This window comes from Somniosus microcephalus, chromosome 25 (genome assembly GCF_052327205.1).
Source record: "Somniosus microcephalus isolate GS21.2 chromosome 25, FLI_Smic_1.0, whole genome shotgun sequence".
Taxonomy (NCBI): domain Eukaryota; kingdom Metazoa; phylum Chordata; class Chondrichthyes; order Squaliformes; family Somniosidae; genus Somniosus; species Somniosus microcephalus.
The window spans coordinates 39464336-39488604 of NC_141011.1; the positions used below are offsets into that span (position 1 = coordinate 39464336).

Sequence of the window (24269 nt, forward strand, 5' to 3'; positions counted from 1 at the left end):
CCTCTTGCCAAATCCATAATCTTGGCTCCCAGCGAGCGAGGGGGTGTTAACCAGTGACTAGGCCCCTCCTCACAGGGAGGGGAGAGTTTCTTCATTTAAATTTAATATTAAAATAGAGCGATGATATCATCGTCAACCTCCCCCAGGCCTCCTCACTGCAGGGAGTTACAGGGTAGGGTTTGCACATAGTTTGACACAGGGTCAGATCTGTGGCTTGCCCTGGATAAGAAAGAGTTAAAAAGGAAGCACATAGTGTGTGTGTGTGGCGGGGGTGGGGGGGGTGGGGTGGTGAGTGGAGAATAGAAAATAAACAGAGATAGAGAAAAAGGCAGACAGAAAGAAAAAGAAACAGACAGACAGAGATTAACAGTCAGAGAGAAAGAGAGAGAGAGAGAAAGAGATGGACAGAGAGATTGACAGTCAGAGAATGAACAGAAAAAGATGGACAGACAGAGGGAGACAGGATGAGAAAGAGAGATAGGCAGAGAGAGCGAGAGAGAGATGCAGGCAATGTGGGACTGGCAATGAGACACACACGCCTGCAGAAAGTGACAAAAGAGCGACAGATAGAGAGAGATAGGAACATTGTGGTAGAGAGAGGAGGTAGACAGGGAACGATAAACAGATAGACACCGACAGGAAGAACAAGGTGAGGCTGACCCCCCGGACAGTATCGAACCTCCCTGGGACATGCTGCTTTCCCAGAGATAAAACCAACAATCGGACTCCAGACACCATCTAATAACCCAAATCAGTTCTGACAATGGAAAATTGCAGTCACTCTCCACTATCGGAGAACATTATCTTGTGCAGATGCTGGGCAATGAGTTAATGACCACTTGAATATATGCAGCAGATAAAGGCAAATAGAAGCAACATAAAAGAACATAGTAATAAGCTGATATCTGTGGAGCACGAAAAATAACTGGTAGCGAAAACAAATCAATGGACCCCAAATTGCCTTTGGCTGCAAATTTGTTCTCACTTTTGTTTACAGCTCGACAGCCCGAATTTCATTAGCATAATGAATGAGCCAGAGCGCAATTCCAAGCTGCCATTTAGCTTCATTTAAAGAGAACACCATTACAAACCACAGCTCGTAATCCAGGCTGACACTGAGGGCCGAGGGAGTGCTGCACTGTCAGAGGTGCTGTCTTTTGGATGAGACATTAAACCGAGGCCCCGACTACCTGTTCCAACTAGACGTTAGCAGATCCCACGGTACTATGTGAAGATCTGTCCCAGGGTCCAGGCCAACCCTCCTCCCGCAGCCAACAACATCCAAAACAGCTCAGCAGGTCTTTCATCCCATTACTGTTTGTGGGTTCTTGCATCGTGCAAGAGGATTTTGGCTCTTCCCTGACCAAGGGTTGTCCTGGAATCTCCAGGAATTAAAGGCTAAATTTCTGTTGCGAGCAAAACCCGGGAGAAAAATAAAGGGGGTATTAAAAAAAAAAATCGCAGATGGGAAAATAGGCCGTTTGACTGATGATCACAAATCATCCATTGGCTAATGAACAGTCTGTTTGCTTTCCGGTTGGCCATGAGAAGGTGGGGCACCACGAGGATTGACGTGTCAGGCGACCAATGGCAGGAGAGTGGTGGCAGGGCATGAGGTCATGTGATAAAACCTCCCGGGATATATCCAACCAGAGTTGGCAATTCTCTCCCTGACCATGGGTCACCCTACTCGATCCCAATCACATTTTCTTTGGTTCACATAATGAGAACCTACCAAGTGAAGTACAGAGTCAGACACTCGGCAATCTCAGCGCGCTGAAATCAAGGCTCGTTGCCCCCAATTCCAACTCAATCATCCCCAGGGCCTCAAAACTGTGGAACTCTTCAGCTCCCTCAGTCTTCCCTCCCTCCTGCAATTTGTCTAGTCTTCTCTTCTACACGTTTCAACCATGGTGGTGTCCTGTGCCTTAGCATCTTCACCTGGGGGTAATCCAGAACAAGGAGGCATAAACTTAAAATTACTGCTGGGCCACTTCGGAGTGAAATTAGGAAGCACTTTTTCACTCAAAGGGTAGTGACAACCTGGAACTCTCTCCCCCAAAAGTCAACTGAAATTTTCAAGTCTGAGAAGGATAGATTTTTGTTGGGTAAGGGTCTCAAGGGATATGGAGCAAAGGCGGGTAGATGGAGTTAAGACACAGATCTACCATGATCTGATTGAATGGCAGAACAGGCTCGAAGGGATGAATGGCCCGCTCCTGTTTTGACATTCCTATGTATTCATCAGATATTTTCTTAAGAGGAGTTAACTGTTTTATATAGGACAGCAGTGTCCTTGACAGGGTGAAGGGAGCAAGCTAATGGTGGGGAAAGTAGCAACTTGGGGACAGAACAAGATCTGAGTAAACACAGCAGAAATAGACACCATCAATCCAACAACTACAACTTGCATTTATACAGCGCCTTTAACGTAGTAAAACGTCACAACGCGCCTCACAGGATCGTAATCAGACAAAATAAATTGATGCCGAGCCAAGGAAGGAGACATTAGGGCAGGTGACCAAAGGCTTGGTCAAAGAGGTAGGTTTTAAGGAGCGCCTTAAGGGAGAAGAGAGAGGTAGAGAGGTGGGGAGTTTTTTGGAGGGAATTCCAGAGCTTAGTGCCTAAGCGGGTGAAGGCATGACAACCAATGGTGGGGCGAAGGAAGTGGGAGATGTGCGCAAGAGGCCAGAATTGGAGGAACGCAGAGATCTGGGAGGGTTGTAGGGCTGCAGGAGGTTAGAGATAGGGAGGGGCGAGGACATGGAGGGATTCGAATATCCAGCACAGTGGTCATGCTTTTTATTGACAGCAACAGGTTAATGATATCTGGCGTATAAGTTGCACCTTATGGTTTTTATATCCTGCCAATTTGATGCTGCATCTTATACGCTGCAGTTTACAGTAACAAACAACGTGTAATGATGGGACACAGAAAAAAATTCAGGAAAAGCAAGAAGGTTACCAGCTTCCTAAGGGCATTATTTCATAAACCCACCATTTCCAGGTCAGTTATAATACTGTCATCAATTTTAATGCAGTAACATTGGCAACAAGCAATGGCCAAGGTCGCCTGGCAACGTCATTAGATCTCAATTATAAATAGCTCGCTAGGTCTCACAGCACGTGCAGTACAGCGCAAGGTGAGTGCACGGACTCCATAAACGCCAATCCGCAAACTGCGCAGGGCTTTAGTCAGGCCAGGCGTTGGGCACTGTGACCAGTTCCGGCCACCGAGACTCAAGGAAGACAATCACACCTGGTGCAGAGAAGAGTCGCAAGGCTGACGCCCAATCCCAGAGGATTGATCTCATGAGGTGGGGATTGAGGAAACCTTGGGGCTCCTCAACCTTGAAAGGAGGCAGCTGAGAGAGAACGTTACAGAGGCAAACAAAACAAGGAACAGTACAGAAAAAGCATATCTGAAGCATGACTTGAAGTTAAACTGGGCCAAGGGGACAGTTCCAATTGACGAAAGGCAGATATAAGACTGATGCTTGAAAGTTCTTCCTCCCACAGAGAGTCTTCACTCATGGACCTCCTGGGCAGGGGAGTGGAAATAAAACCTTGGAGTCATTTTAAGAAACAGCTAGGTTGGTGGGGAGGGGGCCAACCGTAGGTTTGTCTTGTTAGCTGGATGAGTTATGACGGGCTGACTGGCCTTTCTCAACTGGATCTCTCCACACCCGTCCTATCGACAGGATTCTCTCTTCAAAAAAAAATGTTACTTAAAAAACTTCAGTGCCGCATAATTTTCTGCATCTCTGAAATACATCAAGCTTCATAAGAAACCATGTTTCACATGGCCAATTAATAAAATGCAAAATATTAATGTATATGCAAATGAGCGCGTGCTTGCCTGGGGCTCAGCAGTGTGTTACACCACAAGAGACAAGGAAGGCGGGTGAAAGTTCAAGAAATACTTTCTATCAGTCGCTTTTCTTAATGAGCGTAGTTTACATCACCGAATGTGCGCAGGTGTTGGGCTCTCTGAGGGGGGCGTTTAACCGAAGATTTTGAAAGAGAGAGAGTTGCATTTATATAACGCCTTTCGTGACTTCAGAACGTCCCAAGTACTTTACACCCAATGAAGTATTTTTGAAGTGGAGTCACTGTTGTAAGGTAGGAAACCCGGCAGCCAATTTGCGCACAGCAAGCTCCCACAAACAGCAATGAGATAATGACCAGATAATCAGTTTTTTTGTGATGTTGGTTGAGTGATAAATATTGGGCAGGACACCGGGGAGAACTCCCCCTGCTCTCTTTTCTAATATTGCCATCAGATCTTTTACATCCACCTGAGGGTGGTTTAATGTCTCATCCAAAAGACGGCACCTCCGACAGTGCAGCAAAATCGCCCACAGGGAGAGAGTAAAAAAGAGAAAGAGAATGGTTTTAATAGAGTAAATAATGAGAAACTGTTTCCACTGAGAGATGGGTAGGTAACCAGAGGACAAGGATTTAAGATAATTGGCAAAAAAAACCAAGGGGGAGATGAGGAGATTTTTGTACGCATCAAGTTGTTATGATCTGGAATGCGCTGCCTGAAAGGGCGGTGGAAGCAGATTCAATATTAACTTTCAAAAAGGGAATTGGATAAATACATCAAAAGAAAACATTTTCAGGGCTACGGGGAAAGGGCAGAGGAGTGGGACTAATTGAATGGTTCTTTCAAAGAGCCGGCACAGGCACGATGGCTGAATCGCCTCCTTCTGTACTGCATCAGTCTATGATTCTAAAAAGAAAGGAGAGTGAAAGGAAAGAGCAAAAGAGGAGAAAAAAGGAGAGAGGGATGGAAAGAAAAAGGACCTACATTAGTGTAGAATCTCAGCAGGTTGCTCAGAATTATCTCAAGGTGCTTCACAGTGAATGAAGCACTTTCAAAGTCTTCTTCTGTAGGCAAAATGCAGCCATCAATTTGAACACAGGAAGATCCCACAAACTACAAATGAGATGAATGACTAGTTAATCTGTTTTGGTGGTGTTTGAGGGAGGGATATTGACCAATGGGAGAACTCACTGCTCCTTTTTGTCTAGTACTACGGGATCTTTAATATTCAACTGAACACGCAGAGGGGGCCTCGGCTTAACATCCCATCTGAAGGACAGCACCTCCGACAGTGCAGCGCTCCCTCAGTACTGCCCCTCCGACAGTGCAGCGCTCCCTCAGTACTGCACCTCCGACAGTGCAGCGCTCCCTCAGTACTGCACCTCCGACAGTGCAGCGCTCCCTCAGTACTGCCCATCCGACAGTGCAGTGCTCCCTCAGTACTGCACCTCCGACAGTGCAGTGCTCCCTCAGTACTGCCCCTCCGACAGTGCAGCGCTCCCTCAGTACTGCCCCTCCGACAGTGCGGCGCTCCCTCAGTACTGCACCTTCGACAGTGCAACGCTCCCTCAGTACTGCCCCTCCGACAGTGCGGCACTCCCTCAGTACTGCCCCTCCGACAGTGCAGTGCTCCCTCAGTACTGCCCCTCCGACAGTGCAGTGCTCCCTCAGTACTGCCCATCCGACAGTGCAGCGCTCCCTCAGTACTGCACCTCCGACAGTGCGGCGCTCCCTCAGTACTGCACCTCCGACAGTGCAGCGCTCCCTCAGTACTGCACCTCCGACAGTGCGGCGCTCCCTCAGTACTGCCCCTCCGACAGTGTGGCGCTCCCTCAGTACTGCACCTCCGACAGTGCAGCGCTCCCTCAGTACTGCACCTCCGACAGTGCGGTGCTCCCTCAGTACTGCACCTCCGACAGTGCAGTGCTCCCTCAGTACTGCCCCTCCGACAGTGCAGCGCTCCCTCAGTACTGCCCCTCCGACAGTGCGGCGCTCCCTCAGTACTGCACCTTCGACAGTGCAACGCTCCCTCAGTACTGCCCCTCCGACAGTGCGGCACTCCCTCAGTACTGCCCCTCCGACAGTGCAGTGCTCCCTCAGTACTGCCCCTCCGACAGTGCAGTGCTCCCTCAGTACTGCCCATCCGACAGTGCAGCGCTCCCTCAGTACTGCACCTCCGACAGTGCAGCGCTCCCTCAGTACTGCCCCTCCGACAGTGCGGCGCTCCCTCAGTACTGCACCTTCGACAGTGCAGCGCTCCCTCAGTACTGCACCTCCAACAGTGCGGCGCTCCCTCAGTACTGCACCTCCGACAGTGCGGCGCTCCCTCAGTACTGCACCTCCGACAGTGCAGTGCTCCCTCAGTACTGCCCCTCCGACAGTGCGGCGCTACCTCAGTACTGCACCTCCGACAGTGCAGCGCTCCCTCAGTACTGCACCTCCGACAGTGCAGCGCTCCCTCAGTACTGCACCTCCGACAGTGCGGCGCTCCCTCAGTACTGCACCTCCGACAGTGCAGTGCTCCCTCAGTACTGCCCCTCCGACAGTGCGGCGCTACCTCAGTACTGCACCTCCGACAGTGCGGCGCTCCCTCAGTACTGCACCTCCGACAGTGCGGCGCTCCCTCAGTACTGCCCCTCCGACAGTGCAGCGCTCCCTCAGTGTCAGCCTGGATTACGTGCCGATGTCTGTAGTGGGGCTTGAACCCACCATCTTCTGACTCAGAGATCCCAGTGCTACCCAATTTCACAAATTCCTTCTAATGGTTATTTGCTTCTAATAAGAAGCAAAGTTCTCTTTAAATCGTGGAGGCAGGTTGGAGGAGGCACTCTACAAAGAGTTAGATATTTCCTCGTCTCTGCCATCTGGGATGCACCTTTAAAATGGGATAATAAATACATGATTAGACACAGCTGTAGGTCTTGTACTGAACTGTTAGATCTGAGGGAGATGTGTGCAAAGAGCGGGGCTATTTTCAAGTAGGTAGCATTTTGTGGTTGAGCACTATCTTTAATCCAATTCCCCTGGAGCAGAGCTGCCCATATATATCAAACAGTCCCAGTTCTGTCTGTTGTTTCTTCAGCAATGCAACCGGTTAGGTATTGGATCCATCTGACATTTAATCCACTTGCACAATCCTCCCTGGACCCATTTCCCATCCACGCCTGTTAGACAAAACATCCAACTGCAATCATTATTTCACTTGGGAATAGCTCAAGAGATAACGTCCACATTTTCTACATTGGGAGTGTATCGCTCATTGGAATATATCACCGTATCACCAGGTTACCTCCTATAAAGGCTGCTATTGCAAGCTTCTCTTTTAAACATATTAGTTTTAATGTGCTAACCGGACTGATATCCCGTCTCACCAACTGGGATCCTGCCCTTTTGGTTTTGCTATTCATTCTGTTTATTTTTGTACTTCATTGCAAGTTTGTTTGCTTGTTTGTTTTCTTTCTGCCTTTCCTGTCCAGCATATTGAGACTGTTTATCCACAGTCTGTAACTGGAGGTTACTCTCAGTCCACCTCGTGATGGACCTGTGCTCGATATTAGGGATTGTCATTCGTATGTGTTTGGGATCTGGATCAGGCTTAACCGTCCCCAAACACAAGATGGTGTAAAGAACCACCGATGGTGCACAAGAAAAGCTCAGAGGATGGGAAAAAGAACCCCCGCCCCCCCAAAAATCGTTAGGAAAATAGATATTTAAGACGTGTGATCAACCACCAATGTCTGAGAAAACGGGTCTTTGGGTTTAGAACCTTTAGGTTAGAAGGGATGATTTGATGTCGATCGGCAATTACAGAATGAAGGGTAGATTCACCGCTCCTAGCGGGATGCTGCTCTCAAAGGAAGAGTGGGTTTGGAGATAAGGCTACAACACTGTAACACCGATTTTCCAACCCATGCTCCTGTCAAGCATGACTTCCTGCTAGGGTGGCCAACCCTCCTGGTTTGCCCTGGAGTCTCCAGGAATGAAAGATTAATCTCCCGGACACTGCTCTGAGCGACCCAGGAGAAAAATAATAGGAGCATTAAAAATTGTGTTCTTTATTAGTGATTAAAAATATCGGCGATGGGGAGAAAAGGCTGTTCGACAGGAAAGAATAATCCAATCAGGTAACGAAGAGTCTATTTGCTTTCCAATTGGCGGAGGATGGACATGTCGGGCGACCAATGGCGGGAGTGTGGAGGCGGGGCAGTTAGAGGCAGGAGGTCATGTGACGGCGCCTTCAGGAATCTGTCCAACCAGAGTTGGCCACCCCACTCCCTGTCGGCATCTTTGTGACGTAAGAAAACTACTAGGCACTTGGTCTAAGTATTAAACAAGGCTATAATCAACTGTTTTTCAACATGGAGATCTAGTTGTGTCCTTCACTAGTTCCTGTTAAAGAATGTCCTGAGCAAGCTGGGCCTGGGCCTGAGTATTTATACTCTCCCTGGACAGCGCCACCAGCAGGGCGCCCAGTATCATTGCGTAAGTCATTTTCACATGAATGACAAGATTCATGTCACTTTGCACTAGCGAACTTGCCACCAAATGCTTTGCCCGGCAGTGTCCCTGCAGCTGGAGCCCAGAGCTGCTGGGCACAGATCAGCTCCACCTCGATTAATCCTAGTCACATCAAACGTTGACACGAGAAAAGGGCAGATAAAGACTGAACCGTGGTTTACAATCACCTGCTGTCTGCCAGCACCGTTGAGTGACGAGATTTGTCAGTTATCAGCTAGGCTATTGGGTCAGAGACCAGGTCACTGGGTTTGGAGTGCACGCTGGTATATCCTTAGCTCTCATCAGCCAGACAAAAAAGAGAGAGGAGAAAGTAAGAGGGAAGGGAAAACACTGTCAAATGAAATTAGTTGACTTATCGGGGTTTTTAATTTAGCCCAAACCAGGGTTTTAAAATCTGTAACTTACAGAAAACAATTATGTGTCATATGGAAACTGATGGTCATGAAAATGATGTGAAACATGCAATAACAAGATTAACGCTCTTCTAATAGGATGAACGACACTTCCGATTATGTGCTAAGCTCTGCCATCTGGGCTGGAGGAAGACATATGGCATTAGCTATTAAGTACAGTCGTTACTTAATGATGTGTGCAATTCTGTAAAGGCTAAAGAAATTAGACAATTTTATACGGAGCCCTCAAGCAAACCCTTTACATCAACAGTGATTTTACACAACCTGACAAGTGCATGCTATCGCTTCTCAGATAATTACTGCTTTCATACTGCGAGGGGGAATGGAGCAGGGGGGAATGGAGAAGGGGGAAATGGAATTTGCGCAGGCGTCTCAGGGTCTAGTGATACTGGGGAGATGGGGGAGGCACTTGTTGTTCATCAGATTTACTTGGCTTAAAGAACCAGTTCCGTTTCTGCTCGATTCCCCTCCCCCATCAACCCCCCCCCCCCCCACCCATGGAAGTTGCTAAACCAACTGGGCTGTGCATTTAAAGAATGTCTGTGCTAAAAACACATCACAAGGCAAATGTTCAACAAGCTTCAGTTTGGTAGGGCATCTTCGACCAAACCATCAACCACCCCCCCCATCCCCCCCCATCCAGTAAGCAGCGGAAACCCTAGTCAAGGATCGATCCAATCCTAGACAGCATCAACCTACTTCAATCTGTCCGGTACACTTTGTGCTGTGGTTTAAATAACAACACGTCACATCTGGGCGACTTCCTTTGAGCAAATTGCACAGATGCAACTCAACAAGAATTTTATCACAATTATAAAACTATAAGAACATAAGAACATAAGAAATAAGAGCAGGAGCAGGCCATACAGTAGGAATAAACAGTGACTAGTGAGGTACCGCAGGGATCGGTGCTAGGACCCCAGCTATTCACAATATATAAAAATGATCTAGACGAGGGAACTAGATGTAATATCTCCAAGTTTGCATGTGATGAAATATATTCCATTCATCACTGCCTGTTTTCTGTGTCTTGTAACTGCCTGCTTTCTGTGTCTTTTCCCCTTCCCCCAGTCCTCATGTATTATGTATTGGAATGTGCTGGAATTGGTTGTGTGCAGGGCTCCGCCCATACCTGGCTCCTTTGTAATCGAAGTCAGTCGGGCATCAGCCTCCTGAAGGAAGACATCTCTCTAGTTTACGTGTGTTATGTTCTAAGTTAATAAAAGCCTTACTTTTGTTCTGCTAACTTCGAGTCTCGGAATAATTGAGGCACATCAATTTTATTAACTTAAATTTTCAACACTATGGATCAACTCCTGAAACCCGAACGTCTGGATTTGGATCAACATGCTCCGGACGCATCAGCACGCTTCGGACACTGGTTTGACTGTATGGAATTTTTCCTGGACAATTCCGCAGCCGTCAAAGACGCTACGGACACTGCGAAGATGAGACTCGGAATGCTACGGAATTGGGTAAGCCACCGGGTTTACCCCCTCATCCAAGACGCCGATACGTACCTGGCCGCCTGCAACATCTTAAAGGCGCATTACCAGCAGCCTACGAATGAGGTGTATGCTAGGCATCTACTCGCTACTCGCGCACAGCGACCTGGGGAATCGGTGGAGGAGTTCCTAAGCATCCTGAAAAAGCTTGGCAAGGACTGTAAGTGCCGAGATGTAAAAGCCGCAGTGTACACCGACGAGCTTGTTCGCGATGCCTTTATCACAGGCCTCAGCTCCACTCACATCCGGCAAAGACTGCTGGAAAAAAACGGAGTTGGACCTGAAACAGGCCGCGGACACCGCGCGGTCCCTGGAGATGGCCCAGAGAAACTCGGACGCCTACTCTTCAGCCCGCGCCACCCACACCGCCACGTGTGCGCCGAGGGCGCCGCCATCTTGGAAGGCATCTTCCCCGCCCGGCAGCCCGACACCGGCGGGGCCCAGCTCTCCCCCCAGAAGCCCTACGACAGCCGCGACGCGTCAAGGACCCAACTGCTACTTCTGCGGGCAGCCAAAGCACACCAGAAACCTGTGCCCAGCGAAAGGCACCACCTGCTTTAAGTGCGGTAAGAAGGGGCACTTCGGGAAGGTGTGCAGAGGGAACCCCGCCGGAAAACCAACCGCCGGAAAACCCGCCACCGCCGCGTGTGCGCCGTGGGAGCGGCCATCTTGGACGCCATCTTGCCCGACCTCGTGGGGTCCGCCATCTTATGAGCAGACAGCGTGGACGCCATCTTGTCTCGATCAGGGCCCTACAGTGGCATCGGTCACAGTGGACCAGACCAGGCCGCATCCGCTATCCAAATCAATGGTGGACATCGAGGTAAACGGGTGCCGGGTTAAATGCTTAATTGACAGTGGAAGCACGGAGAGTTTTATCCACCCTGAACTGGCACAACAACTCTCCCTAAAGGTGGTCCCTGCTCAGGGTACCATCTCTATGGCCGATAAAACCCAGACATCGACCATTCTGGGTTACTGCACGGTACAATTGTGCGTTAACGGAACTGTGTATGATAATTTTAAAGTATTAATCATGAAGAATCTATGTGCGAGCGTGATCTTGGGTTTGGATTTCCAGTGCAACCACCAAAGCATCACGCTCAAGTACGGTGGGTCCCAGCCGCCCCTCACAGTGTGCGGTCTGGCTACCCTGAAGGTAAAGCCGCCTTCGCTATTCGCGAACCTTACCCCTAACTGCCGGCCAATAGCGACCAAAAGCAGGAGGTACAGCTGGGAGGACAGGCGGTTTATCGCGACCGAGGTAGACAGGCTCCTGAAAGAGCGCATTATTGAACGCAGCAACAGCCCGTGGCGCGCCCAAGTGGTAGTGGTAAGGGGTAGCGAGAAGAAACGGATGGTGATCGACTATAGTCAAACGATCAACAGGTACACCCTACTAGACGCCTACCCGCTACCCCGCATATCAGAAATGGTGAACCAAATCGCCCAATACCGGGTGTTCTCCACCATCGACCTCAAGTCAGCGTACCACCAGCTCCCTATCAGACCAGAGGACCGCCCGTACACCGCCTTCGAGGCGAACGGACGCCTCTACCAATTCCTCAGAGTCCCCTTTGGGGTGACGAACGGGGTCTCGGTCTTTCAGAGGGAGATGGATCGCATGGTCGATGACCACCACTTGCAGGCAACCTTCCCCTACCTCGACAACGTCACCATCTGCGGTCACAACCAGCAGGATCACGACTCGAACCTCGAGAGGTTCCTGAAAACCGCACAAAAACTCAACCTCACCTATAACGAGGACAAGTGCGTTTTCAACACCACGCGCCTCTGCATACTGGGCAGCGTGGTGGAGAATGGGGAAATCGGACCAGACCCCGACCGATTGCGCCCCCTACGGGAGCTGCCCCTGCCCAACACTCCCAAAGCCCTGAAAAGGTGCCTGGGGTTATTTTCTTACTATTCCCAATGGGTCCCCAACTACTCCGACAAAGCCCGCCCCCTCTTGAAAGCATCCTCTTTTCCGCTCTCTGCTGAGGCCCATGCCGCCTTCAAAAGCATTAAGCAGGATATTGAGCGGGCCACGCTACAGGCAGTGGACGAGAACACTCCATTTCAAGTGGAAAGTGATGCGTCCGACTTTGCCTTGGCGGCCACCCTCAACCAGGCAGGGCGGCCCGTAGCTTTCTTCTCGAGGACCCTCCAAGGGCCCGAGTTCAGACACTCCTCCGTGGAAAAGGAGGCCCAAGCCATCGTGGAGGCAGTGCGCCACTGGCGCCACTACCTAGCCGGCAAACGCTTCACCCTACTTACCGACCAGCGGTCGGTAGCGTTTATGTTCAACAATAAACAGAGGGGGAAGATTAAAAATGATAAGATTCTTAGGTGGCGGATCGAGCTCTCCACTTTCGAGTACGACATCATTTACCGGCCAGGGGCCCTTAACGAATCCCCTGACGCCCTCTCACGAGGGATGTGTGCCAGCGCCACCGAGGATCGGCTACAGACCCTCCACAACGACCTCTGCCACCCAGGGGTCACGCGGCTGTTCCACTTCATAAAGTCCCGTAACTTACCCTACTCGATTGAGGAAGTTCGGTCTCTGACCAGGAACTGCCGCACTTGCGCTGAGTGCAAGCCTCGGTTCTACCGCCCAGATAGAGCCCACTTAATCAAAGCTACACGGCCCTTCGAGCGGCTCAGCTTAGATTTCAAGGGCCCCCTCCCGTCCGTCGACCGCAACGTTTACTTCCTGAACATTGTGGACGAATACTCCCGTTTCCCATTCGCCTTCCCCTGCCCAGACATGACCAGCACCACGGTCATTAAATGCCTCAACAGCCTGTTCTGCCTGTTCGGTATGCCGAGCTATATCCACACGGATAGGGGGGCGTCCTTCATGAGTGAGGAGCTACGCCAGTACATGCTGTCCAAGGGGATCGCCACGAGCCGTACCACCAGCTACAACCCCCGGGGTAACGGCCAGGTGGAGCGAGAGAACGGGACAGTGTGGAAAGCAGTCACTCTAGCTCTAAGGACCAAGGGCCTCCCTATCTCCCGCTGGCAGGAAGTCCTCTCGGATGTGCTCCATTCGATACGGTCGCTATTGTGTACGGCCACTAATGCCACGCCTCATGAACGAATGTTTGTCTTTCCTCGGAAATCCACCTCAGGCGTATCCATGCCGTCATGGCTCTCCACCCCAGGTCCGGTACTCGTGCGAAGGCATGTGAGGGGCCACAAGACGGACCCGCTCGTGGAGCCAGTACACCTACTCCACGCCAACCCCCAATACGCATATGTCCGGCACGCCGACGGAAGGGAGGACACCGTGTCCATAAAAGACGTCGCCCCAGCCGGCATCGACAACAACCATGGCAATGGCAGCGACGACGATCACAGCAACCCTTACCCACCCACTACTCTTTCATCACCCCCGGAAGAACATCGACCAACGGCACCCCCACCAACTACCCCTTCAACAACCCCGGCGGCACCCCCGGCAGAGACCCAGGAGGCTACCGGGGACACCCAGCCGACACCCGCGGCACCACAACAGCCACGTCGGTCGCAGAGGACTATCAAACCCCCGAACAGACTAAATCTATAGAAGGGGTGAATGTGATGAAATATATTCCATTCATCACTGCCTGTTTTCTGTGTCTTGTAACTGCCTGCTTTCTGTGTCTTTTCCCCTTCCCCCAGTCCTCATGTATTATGTATTGGAATGTGCTGGAATTGGTTGTGTGCAGGGCTCCGCCCATACCTGGCTCCTTTGTAATCGAAGTCAGTCGGGCATCAGCCTCCTGAAGGAAGACATCTCTCTAGTTTACGTGTGTTATGTTCTAAGTTAATAAAAGCCTTACTTTTGTTCTGCTAACTTCGAGTCTCGGAATAATTGAGGCACATCATTGCAGACGTCACAAAGCTGGGTGGGCGTGTGTGCTGTGAGGAGGATGCAGAGAAACTCCAGTACGATTTGGACAGGTTGGGCGATTGGGCAGATGCAGTATAATGTGGATAAATGCGAGGTTATCTACTTTGGTGGCAAAAACAAGGCGGCAGATTATTATCTGAACGGCAATAGATTGGGAAAGGGGGAAGTGCAACGAGACCTGGGTGTTCTTGTGCACCAGTCACTGAAGGAAAGCATGCAGGTGCAGCAGGCGGTTAAGAAGGTAAATGGTATGCTGGCCTTCATAGCGAGAGGATTCGAGTACAGGAGCAAGGATGTCTTGCTGCAGTTGTACAGGGCCTTGGTGAGACCACACCTTGAGAATTGTGTGCAGTTTTGGTCGCCTTATCTGAGGAAGGATGTTCTTGCCATGGAGGGAGTGTAGCGAAGATTCACCAGACTGATATCTGGGATGGCAGGAATGACGCATGAAGAGAGATTGGGTCGATTGGGCTTATATTCGCTAGAGTTTAGAAGAATGAGAGGGGATTGCATTGAAACTTATAAAATTCTAACAGGACTAGACAGACTAGATCAGGAAGGCTGTTCCCGATGGCGGGGTAGTCCAGAACCAGGGGTCACAGTCTAAGGATAAGGGGTAAGCCATTTAGGACTGAGATGAGGAGGAATTTCTTCACCCAGAGAGTGGTGAACCTGTGGAATTCTCTACCACAGAAGACCGTTGAGGCCAATTCATTAAATATATTCAAGAAGGAGTTAGATATATTTCTTAATGCTAAGGGGATCAAGGGATACGGGGAGAAAGCAGGGACAGGGTACTGAATTTGGATGATCAGCCATGATCGCATTGAATGGCGGAGCAGGCTCGAGGAGCCGAATGGCCTACTCCTGCTCCTATCTTCTATGTTTCTATACAGCTCCTCGAGCCTGCTCTGCCATTCAATAAGATCATGGCTGATCATTGACCTCAACTCCACTTTCCTGCCCGATCTCCATATCCCTTGGTTCCCATAGAGTCCAAAAATCTATCTATCTCAACCTTGAATATACTCAAAGACTCAGCATTCACAGCCCTCTGGGGCAGAGAATTCCAAAGATTCACAACCCTCTGAGTGAAGAAATTCCTCCTCATCTCAGTCTTAAATGGCCTACCCCTTATCCTGAGACTATGCCCCCTAGTTTTAGACACTCCAGCCAGGGGGAACAGCCTCTCAGCATCTACCCTGTCAATCTCCTTCAGAATCTTGTATGTTTCAATGAGATCACCTCTCATTCTTCTAAACTCCAGAGAATATAGGTCCATTCTACACAATCTCTCATCCTAGGACAGCCCTCTCATCCCAGGAATCAATCTAGTGAACCTTCGTTGCACTGCCTCCAAGGCAAGTATATCCTTCCTTAGATAAGGAGACCAAAACTGTGCACAGTACTCCAGGTGTGGTCTCACCAAGGCCCTGTACAATTGTAGCAAGACTTCCTTACTTTTATACTCCAACCCCTTGCAATAAAGGCCAACATGCCATTTGTCTTCCTTACTGCTTGCTGTACCTGCATGCTAGCTTTCTGTGTTTCTTGCATGAGGACACCCAAATCTCTCTGAACACCAACATTTGAAAGTTTCTCACCATTTAAAAAATATTCGGTTTTTCTATTCTTCCTACCAAAGTGAATAACCTCACATTTCCCTACATTATACTCCATCTGCCACCTTACTGCCCACTCACTTAGTCTATCTATATCCCTTTGCAGACTGTATCAGTAATTAACAGGAAAAAAAACATGGAGAATTATTTTGTGAGCTCAACAAATGGTTCGGGTGGTTCTGTGTCCCAGGGCTGAACAGCCTTAAAGTCTAGTTCTGATCCCTGGTCTGTGCTGGAGTGTCTGATCTCTCAGCTGGGGCAAAATCAAGGGCTCTTCAATTGGCCTTAGGGCCCCATGGGCTAGAAGGTGCAGGCAGGGTGGGGTGGAGGGAATAAAGCCAAGGTTTCCTCTCCTGATCATTATCCAGTGACCCCTGCTGGAAGTGCACAAGGTGAGTGAGGATAGGATCAGACATACTGTCTAACCCCGTGTAGGATTAAATGACCACTTTGGCTAGCTTGGTGAGGTCAGCCAACACTGATGAGCTAGTGTCAGAGGTTTCAAGAGAGGAGGGGAGAAAATTGGAAGGCGGTAGAGAAAGAAAAACTGCCACACAGTAAGCAGCACTTTGAAGAGCACCCCTCATTTCTACAATGGAATGGGAGAATATTAAATGGCATATGTTTTTCAATGATCTACTTTTAAAACTTTTTTTATTCTATGTTTCTTCAGCCTTTCCCTTCTGCACAACTTCAGGAATCCCCAATAGAACATCTCAACTACCATTAGGAAGACTTCTGTCATAGGAACGTAGGAACAGGAGGAGGCCATTCAGCCCCTTGAGCCTGTTCCGCCATTGAAGGAGATCATGGCTGATCTGTACCTTAACTCCATCTACCCACCTTGGCTTTGAAACTCTTAATACCTTTGGCCAAAAATCTATCAATCTCAGTTTTGAAATTTTCAATTGTCCTCTAGTCTCAACAGCTTTTTTGGGGAGAGTTCTAGATTTCCACCACCCTTTGTGTGAAGAAATGCTTCCTGACATCACCCCTGAACGGCCTGGCTCTAATTTTAAGGTTATGCCCCCTTGTTCTGAACTCCCCCCACCAGAGGAAATAGTTTCCCTCTCTCTACCTTATTAAATCATTTAATCATCTTAAACACCTCAATTGCATCACCCCATAATCTTCTATACTCAAGGGAATACAAGCCTAGTCTATGCAAACCGTCCTTATAGTATAACCCTTTTAACCCTGGTATGTCGAACTGATATGCTTGTAACTTAAGTTTATTTTGCAGTTAGGAGGCTTTAACACGAATGCAGATTATTATCTGAATGGCAATAGATTGGGAGAGGGGAAGTGCAACGAGACCTGGGTGTCCTTGTGCACCAGTCGCTGAAGGTAAGCATGCAGGTGCAGCAGGCGGTTAAGAAGGCAAATGGTATGTTGGCCTTCGTAGCGAGAGGGTTTGAGTACAGGAACAAGCATGTCTTGCTGCAGTTGTACAGGGCCTTGGTGAGACCACATCTTGAGTATTGTGTGCAGTTTTGGTCGCCTTATCTGAGGAAGGATGTTCTTGCCATGGAAGGAGTTCAGCGAAGATTCACCAGGCTGATACCTGGGATGGCAGGAATGACGTATGAGGAGAGATTGGGTCGATTGGGCTTGTACTCGCTGGAGTTTCGAAGAATGAGAGGGGATCTCATTGAAACTTATAAAATTCTGACAGGACTGGACAGACTAGATGCAGGAAGGATGTTCCCGATGGTCGGGGAGTCCAGAACCAGGGGTCACAGTCTAAGGATAAGGGGTAGGCCATTTAGGACAGAAATGAGGAGGAATTTCTTCACCCAGAGAGTGGTGAACCTGTGGAATTCTCTACCACAGAAGGCAGTAGAGGCCAATTCATTAAATATATTGAAGAAGGAGTTGGATATATTTCTTAAGGCTAAAGGGATCAAGGGATACGGGGAGAAAGCAGGGACAGGGTACTGAATTTGGATGATCAGCCATGATCGCATTGAATGGCGGAGCAGGCTCGAGGGGCCGAATGGCCTACTCCTGCTCCTATCTTCTATGTTTCTATGTTTCTATGTTAACTCCCTTTCCGAGATAAACATCTGTTGGCTCCTCCATGCCTGGAACTACATGCAGTTAGTTGAGCAGATTAAATAATGTTAGAGGGATTTGAGACTATACTCCCAAAAGCACCTCCGACCACATTTATAAATGATCTAATTCTTTATAGAGCCATCGTAAATCACTCTAACCAAATTCGAAAACTAGCGTGGGTCTTCGTGAAGCCATTATGAACCATTATATAAACCATTTCAAAAACGTTCTTAAACAAGACATTATAAATGGGTTTCAAATTCATCTTTGAACATTTCCCATTCCCCACCTCTACTCCGCAGTCATTCGGTTCTTCAAGAGGCAGTTCAATTTGATCTTTGTAAATGAGATGTAATGAGCACAGATCACCTCGCTGATCAGTGCTGATTAGCTAGGAGTGAGTGATATCATTATCATTCAGAATGATTCAGCCAAGCAGCATTCATTATGCAAACGCGCGTCCCAATCCAAACCATCGTGGTTTGGGTTTGATAGGTGACTCACGCCCTTTGGAAGCAGCTTATCCAAGATGAGTCAGTCTGAGAGCTGGATCATCCAAACTAGTATGCCCACTTAGTACCTGTCAATCCGAACCATTGCACACCAGTGTCAATGTGTCACATATTCCAATTAAATCACAGTGGTGCATGTGAGGGTGCAACAGAACTTTAGGACTCGAACCAATGTAAGAAAGCAGACGACAATTATACTGCAAGCTATTATTCCGCACTCTGACGGTGGACCACACACACACACCATCGGTTGTCTGCATGAATCTGGATTGTACGTAAGGTTAGTTGGCACGGTCCTGGCTGGTTGATAGCGGCAGACCCAGGCAGCTCAGGCAGCAACAACAGCTTGCATTTATATAGCACCTTCAATGTAGTGAAACACCCCAAGGTGCTTCACAGGAGCGTAATCAAACAAAAATTGACACAGAGCCACACAAGGAGATATTAGGACAGGTGACCAAAAGCTTGACCTCAGGTGGATGTAAAAGATCCCATGGCCACTAATGGAAGAAGAGCAGGGGAGTTCTCCCAAGTGCCCTGGCCAATTTTTATCCCTCAACCAACATCACTAAAAAACAGATTATCTGGTCATTGCTGTTTGTGGGAGCTTGCTGTGCGCAAATTGGCTGCCGCGTTTCCTACATTACAACAGTGTCTACGCTTCAAAAGTACTTCATTGGCTAAAGTCTGCTTTGGGACATCCTAAGGATGTGAATGGCGCTATAGAAAGGCAAGTTCTTTATTTTTTTCCTGAGTCCTGCCCCGTAGGGAGGGTACATTGGAAGATGACGGGGTACGTCAGTACGCATTCACTGTGGACTAAGATTTGGAAAATGTGTCCTAATCAGTGGATCTGCCGGAGAATCCTCTTACCTTGAACATCTGCTTGACTTTCTGGCGCGGCAGATTGACATTGAGTTTATGCATCAACTGGAGGACCTCGCCAACACTCAGGGACCCGTCCCCATTCTTATCTGCCTCCGCAAATGTCTGCTTTAGCCACGTCAATAGCAGTTAAGGACAATACAGAAAAATGGGCCTCATCTTCCTTGATTACCTTTAGGGATCAGGGAGCATTTACGTGTGGGATGGGGTAGACTGCAGGATCGGGTACACTGTACAGCGTGCGTGGAAGCTGGAGGCTTGATGGGCTGAGTGGTCTCTCCATGTCTCTCTTATGCTCTGGTCCATCAAGGACACTCCAAGATTGACCAGTAATTTAAAAAAAAACACTTTGTTCTGACAGACCCAGACATCAAACTGGGATACTGAAGGATGGTTTGGGGAATTTAAATTGGGAAAAGTTGAAGAAATTAGGATACAGTGCGAAGGGGTTGAGGAAATTGACGAGCAGGATTGAGGTTTGGGTGAGAAAGGATTGAGGGATACAGTAAAAAAGGGATTGGAGAATACGGTAAGAAGGAACTGAGGATGCAATGAGACGGATTAAAGGATACGGTAAAAAGGATTCAGGGATACAATGATAAGTGATTGAGGGATACATTGGGAAGGGATTGCGGGGATATGGTAAGAAATTGAGGATACGGTGGGAAGGGATTGAGGGATGCGGTGGGAAGGGATTGAGGGATTCGATGGGAAGGGATTGAGGGATATGCTGGGAAGGGATTGAGGGATTCGATGGGAAGGGATTGAGGGATTCGATGGGAAGGGATTGAGGGATTCGATGGGAAGGGATTGAGGGATACGTTGGGAAGGGATTGAGGGATTCGATGGGAAGGGATTGAGGGATACGCTGGGAAGGGATTGAGGGATTCGATGGGAAGGGATTGAGGGATTCGATGGGAAGGGATTGAGGGATTCGATGGGAAGGGATTGAGGGATTCGATGGGAAGGGATTGAGGGATACGCTGGGAAGGGATTGAGGGATACGTTGGGAAGGGATTGAGGGATATGATGAAAAGGTGAGTACGTGAGGTTGATCGATAAAACAGCTGGGCTTGTTGCACCTAATGGTCTCTTCCTGACCCTAAACATTCTTATAAGCTCTCCTTAAAATACAGGGAAATGCAATTCACCAAAGTGCAGCCTCCCTCCGATACCCCACACAGTGACATCCAGCTCTGCCTCCGTGTCACTCTTTCATCTAACGCAGCCAAAAGACCGGTTCGGCTCGGAACTGTTTTCCATCGATGAAGCAGCAAGTTGGCAGGAAGAGGTCAGCAGCTGCCTCTCATCAGCAGGTCACGAGGGCCTGGAACTTCAAGTTGTTTTGTTTTCACTGCGGTGTCTGCTCAGGATATCCATTAACAGGCAGAAAGCCGTCCTCACCTTTAGTCAGCATTAGGAGTGTGTTGTGATGTGACGGGCTGCTGTGTTGTTTGTTTTTATCTTCCTGCCATATAACCATTAATAGTAATGAGTGTGACATTAACATCAGGTGAGACACAGCTGCCAGTAGACTATGAGGCACAATGGCTGCTCGGGTGAGGAGGAAAACCCCCACTCTATAAATGGGAAGGAAAAAGATATTGGTGCTGGAAATGAGACACCGCAGGAGTCTTCAATATTAAACACAAGCTGCTCAGAGTCTGGTGTTCACCGTCAGAACTCAAAAAAAGAGCTGGGGCAAAGCGGGATTAATCAGACCATTTAGAGATGAACGGGTTGCCAACCCTCCAGGATTGCCCTGGAGCCTCCAGGAATTAACGATTAGTCTCCAGGACACTGCTGCCAGCACAAACCGGGAGAAAAATCACAGGGGCATTAAAAAAAAATCACTTTTTTTTCCATTCTCTTTGAACACTTCAGTTTATTAATTTAAAAAATATTGGAGATGATGGGGAAAAATAATTTTTGACTGGGCGGGGAGGTTGGAGGTGCAAGGTCAAGCGCTGAAACCACCAGGAACATGTCCCAGCAGAGTTGGCAAGCCTCCGTTTAACCCAATCCAAGGGAATCACCAGCAGGGGGAGCGGGACTAATTGGATGGGCCGAATGGCCTCCCTCCATGCTGTATCATAGAAATTTACAGCACAGCCATTCGGCCTATCGAGTCTGTGCTGGCTCTCTGTGGAGCAATCCAGTCCCATTGCCCCGCTCTATCCCCCATAGCCCTGCAAGTTGATTTCCCTCAAGTGCCTACCCAGTCTCCCCTTGAAAACACTGAGTGTCTCCGCTTCCACCACTTCCATCAGCAGCGAGGTTCCAGGTCCTCACCACTCGCTGCGTAAAGGAGTTTTTCCTCACGTCCCCACTGTATCTCTTGTCCAAAACCTAAAACCTTAAATCTGTGTCCCCTAGTCCTTGTACCATCAACTAGTGGGAACAGCCTTTCTCCGTCTAGCCTATCCAAACCCGTCATAATATTGTACACCTCTATCAAATCACCCCTCAACCCCCTTTGCTCTAATGAAAACAAATCCAGCTTCTCCAACCTGTCCTTGTAGCCAAGATCCCTGATCATTCCAGATCATTCTATGACTATCAGGGTTACTTTCAAGCTATGGGGACAGTTTTGCCCGTCCAGCGCCGGAGGGCAAGAGCTTGGAGCGACGGTGCCCTTATTGCAAATCGGTCACAAGCTGCTGAAGATTTTCCACCCATTCGTTTGAATTTGAGATAAGGGCTTCCACACGCCAAGCTCTGGCTCCTGGGGAGGAAATTCCATCCCCGGGAGTCCGAACTACAAGCTGCTCCCCAGCTCGCGAACCCTGGGTGACCCCGTTTCAATTTGCACTTGTATTCATACTCCGCTGCCTTGCCCTGTTTGAAATTTATTGACTGAAGGCTTGGGAAGGTTTGTTTTCCGCATTGTTCCCTGACTGCTGATTAAATCCTAAATGAGTACACCAAATCACTTTGTATGCACAGCATGTAATATAATAAATATAAATGAACAGCGACACGGAGGTAACTGTACTGCACCTGTGCAGCCCACCGAGTTTGGGGATTCCTGCTTTAGGAATTTCATTATTCAAGACAGTTCTACCCCCCCCCCTCTCATCTTTTCCTTCCCTAAGTGCCCTAATACTGAAAAAAGGCCAACGTAAATAAGGTGACTAGTGGCCTGGCCGGGGTCTCATTTCCAGTTTAAGGCAAGAACACTGAAATAACAGCTCCCCAAACTCTGAACCACTTGACCAGGAGGCTTGGCATTGGTTTTAGTGGCCTCGTAGTAGGGTTGCCAACTCTCCAGGATTGCCCTGGCGTCTCCAGGGATTGAAGATGAATCTCCAAGACACTGGTGGGAGCAAACCCAGGAGAAAAATAATTGGGTCATAAAAATAATTGTGTATTTTATTTAAAAAATATTGTTTTTTTAGGTACCAAAATATTGGATATGGGGGGAAAAGGACTCTTTGACAGACAGTCAAGAATCATCCAATTAGGGTGAGAGAGAGTTTGCAATTGGCTGTGGGAAGGAGTTGAGCCCCAAGGACAGGTGTGTCAGGTGACCAATGGCAGGAGCATGGAAGCAGAGAGTTTGGAGGTGCAAAGCCATGTGATGAAACATCCTGGAATCTCTCCCACTGTCTCATCAAAACGCAAGGACATTTCTTTAAGCAATTTTTTTTTTAAGTATTAAAAGAAAATGCAGAAACAGTAACCATGCGGAAGACCGAAAGTCATTGTCGGAAAGGATATTGGTCGCGCGTCCTCTGTCGTTTTGACAGGCTGTCTTCATCGCTGATCCCTGCCATTAAGTATTTGAGCCCTGTAATCCATGTTCGGGCCTCCTCACCGTTCGAGGAAACCAGGTCAAGAGATTCCATGTGGTCCCCATAATAAATGCTGAAGCAGCAGTTTGGGTCGAAGCTCCCGTCTGGATAACGCTGGAAGATCTCAGACTGCTTTCCCTCACACACTTCTCGAATGGCGTCTATTGAAACTGGGCACAGAAAGAAGACCATGGCATTTTATAAATGGAAGACACCGACCCACATCATCATCATATTCGAAACAGAATTTATACCGCGCTTTTCATGACCTCAGGACGTGCCAAGGCACTTCACAGCCAACGAAGTACTTTTGAAGTGTAGTCACTGTTGTAATGTAGGGAAATGCGGCAGCCAATTTGCGCACAGCAAGCTCCCACAAACAGCAATGTGATAATGGCCAGGTGGTCTGTTTTACTGATGTTGGTTGAGGGATAAGTAGTGGCCCACAACACCTAGGAGCTGAAGGCACGGCCGCCAATGGTGAGCGATGTCAATCGGGGATGAGCAGGAGGCCAGAATGGGAGGAGGCCAGAGATCTCAGAGGGTTGTAGAGCTGGAGGAGGTCACAGAGGTTGGGAGGGGTGAGGCCGTGGAGGGATTTGAACACTCCATTACATATTGTGCCACAGCAGCTCCCATTTCCACCTTTTTTGTCTTTCGTTTCAAACATTAAAGAGCTATCTATAAGCAGATCTTATTGCCATGGTAACTGGATGGCACAGGGGCTAGAACACTGGCCTCTGGGACCCGGCTTTAAATCCAGCACAAAGTGATGAGGAGTCTCTGGGGGGGAAAATTGGGTTGCTTTGTGCGCAAAGTAACTAGCACCCGAGCGCGGCCCCGCCCACGCCACCCGTGAAATTCAGCGGGAGGTTAGCGGCGGCGCTAACCGGTAGCGCCCTGCGGCGTTGCGCCCCAGTCGCGATCTTCGGGAGCGCCCCCTGACTTACCGCCGGACGTTATGTCCGACGGGGTCAGGGAGGCCTACCTGCGACCGGGGAGGCGCAATTTAAAGGTGAGGTGCGGGGCGGCCATTTTTGTTGCTGGCCGCCTGCCAGCACCTGCCTGCGCTCCGGTCCCCGGCCTCCTGAACCGCCCCCCCCCACCCCCCCGCGGAGTGCCGGCTGCACTCCAAGAGCCCGGCACTTCTCTTGAAGCACTCCCAGCTGGGCCCCGGGTCGCGCTGCGCAAGGCCCCTCCCCTTTAAGATATTGACTTGCAGCGCCCCAAGA

At 49.1% G+C, this 24269-nt stretch overlaps 1 protein-coding gene across 1 annotated transcript in view; it reads right to left on the bottom strand.

Moving 5' to 3' along the window:
• LOC147100718 (1-phosphatidylinositol 4,5-bisphosphate phosphodiesterase eta-2-like) overlaps positions 1–24269 on the bottom strand; it is a 156240-nt gene that overhangs the window by 106290 nt on the left and 25681 nt on the right. Inside the window, exons 3-4 of the mRNA XM_085967247.1 lie at positions 22964–23207; positions 19232–19361 (exon numbers count right to left, since the gene is read on the bottom strand). Coding sequence (XP_085823373.1) covers positions 19232–19361; positions 22964–23207 — 374 coding nt within the window. The remainder of the gene's footprint in view (positions 1–19231; positions 19362–22963; positions 23208–24269) is intronic.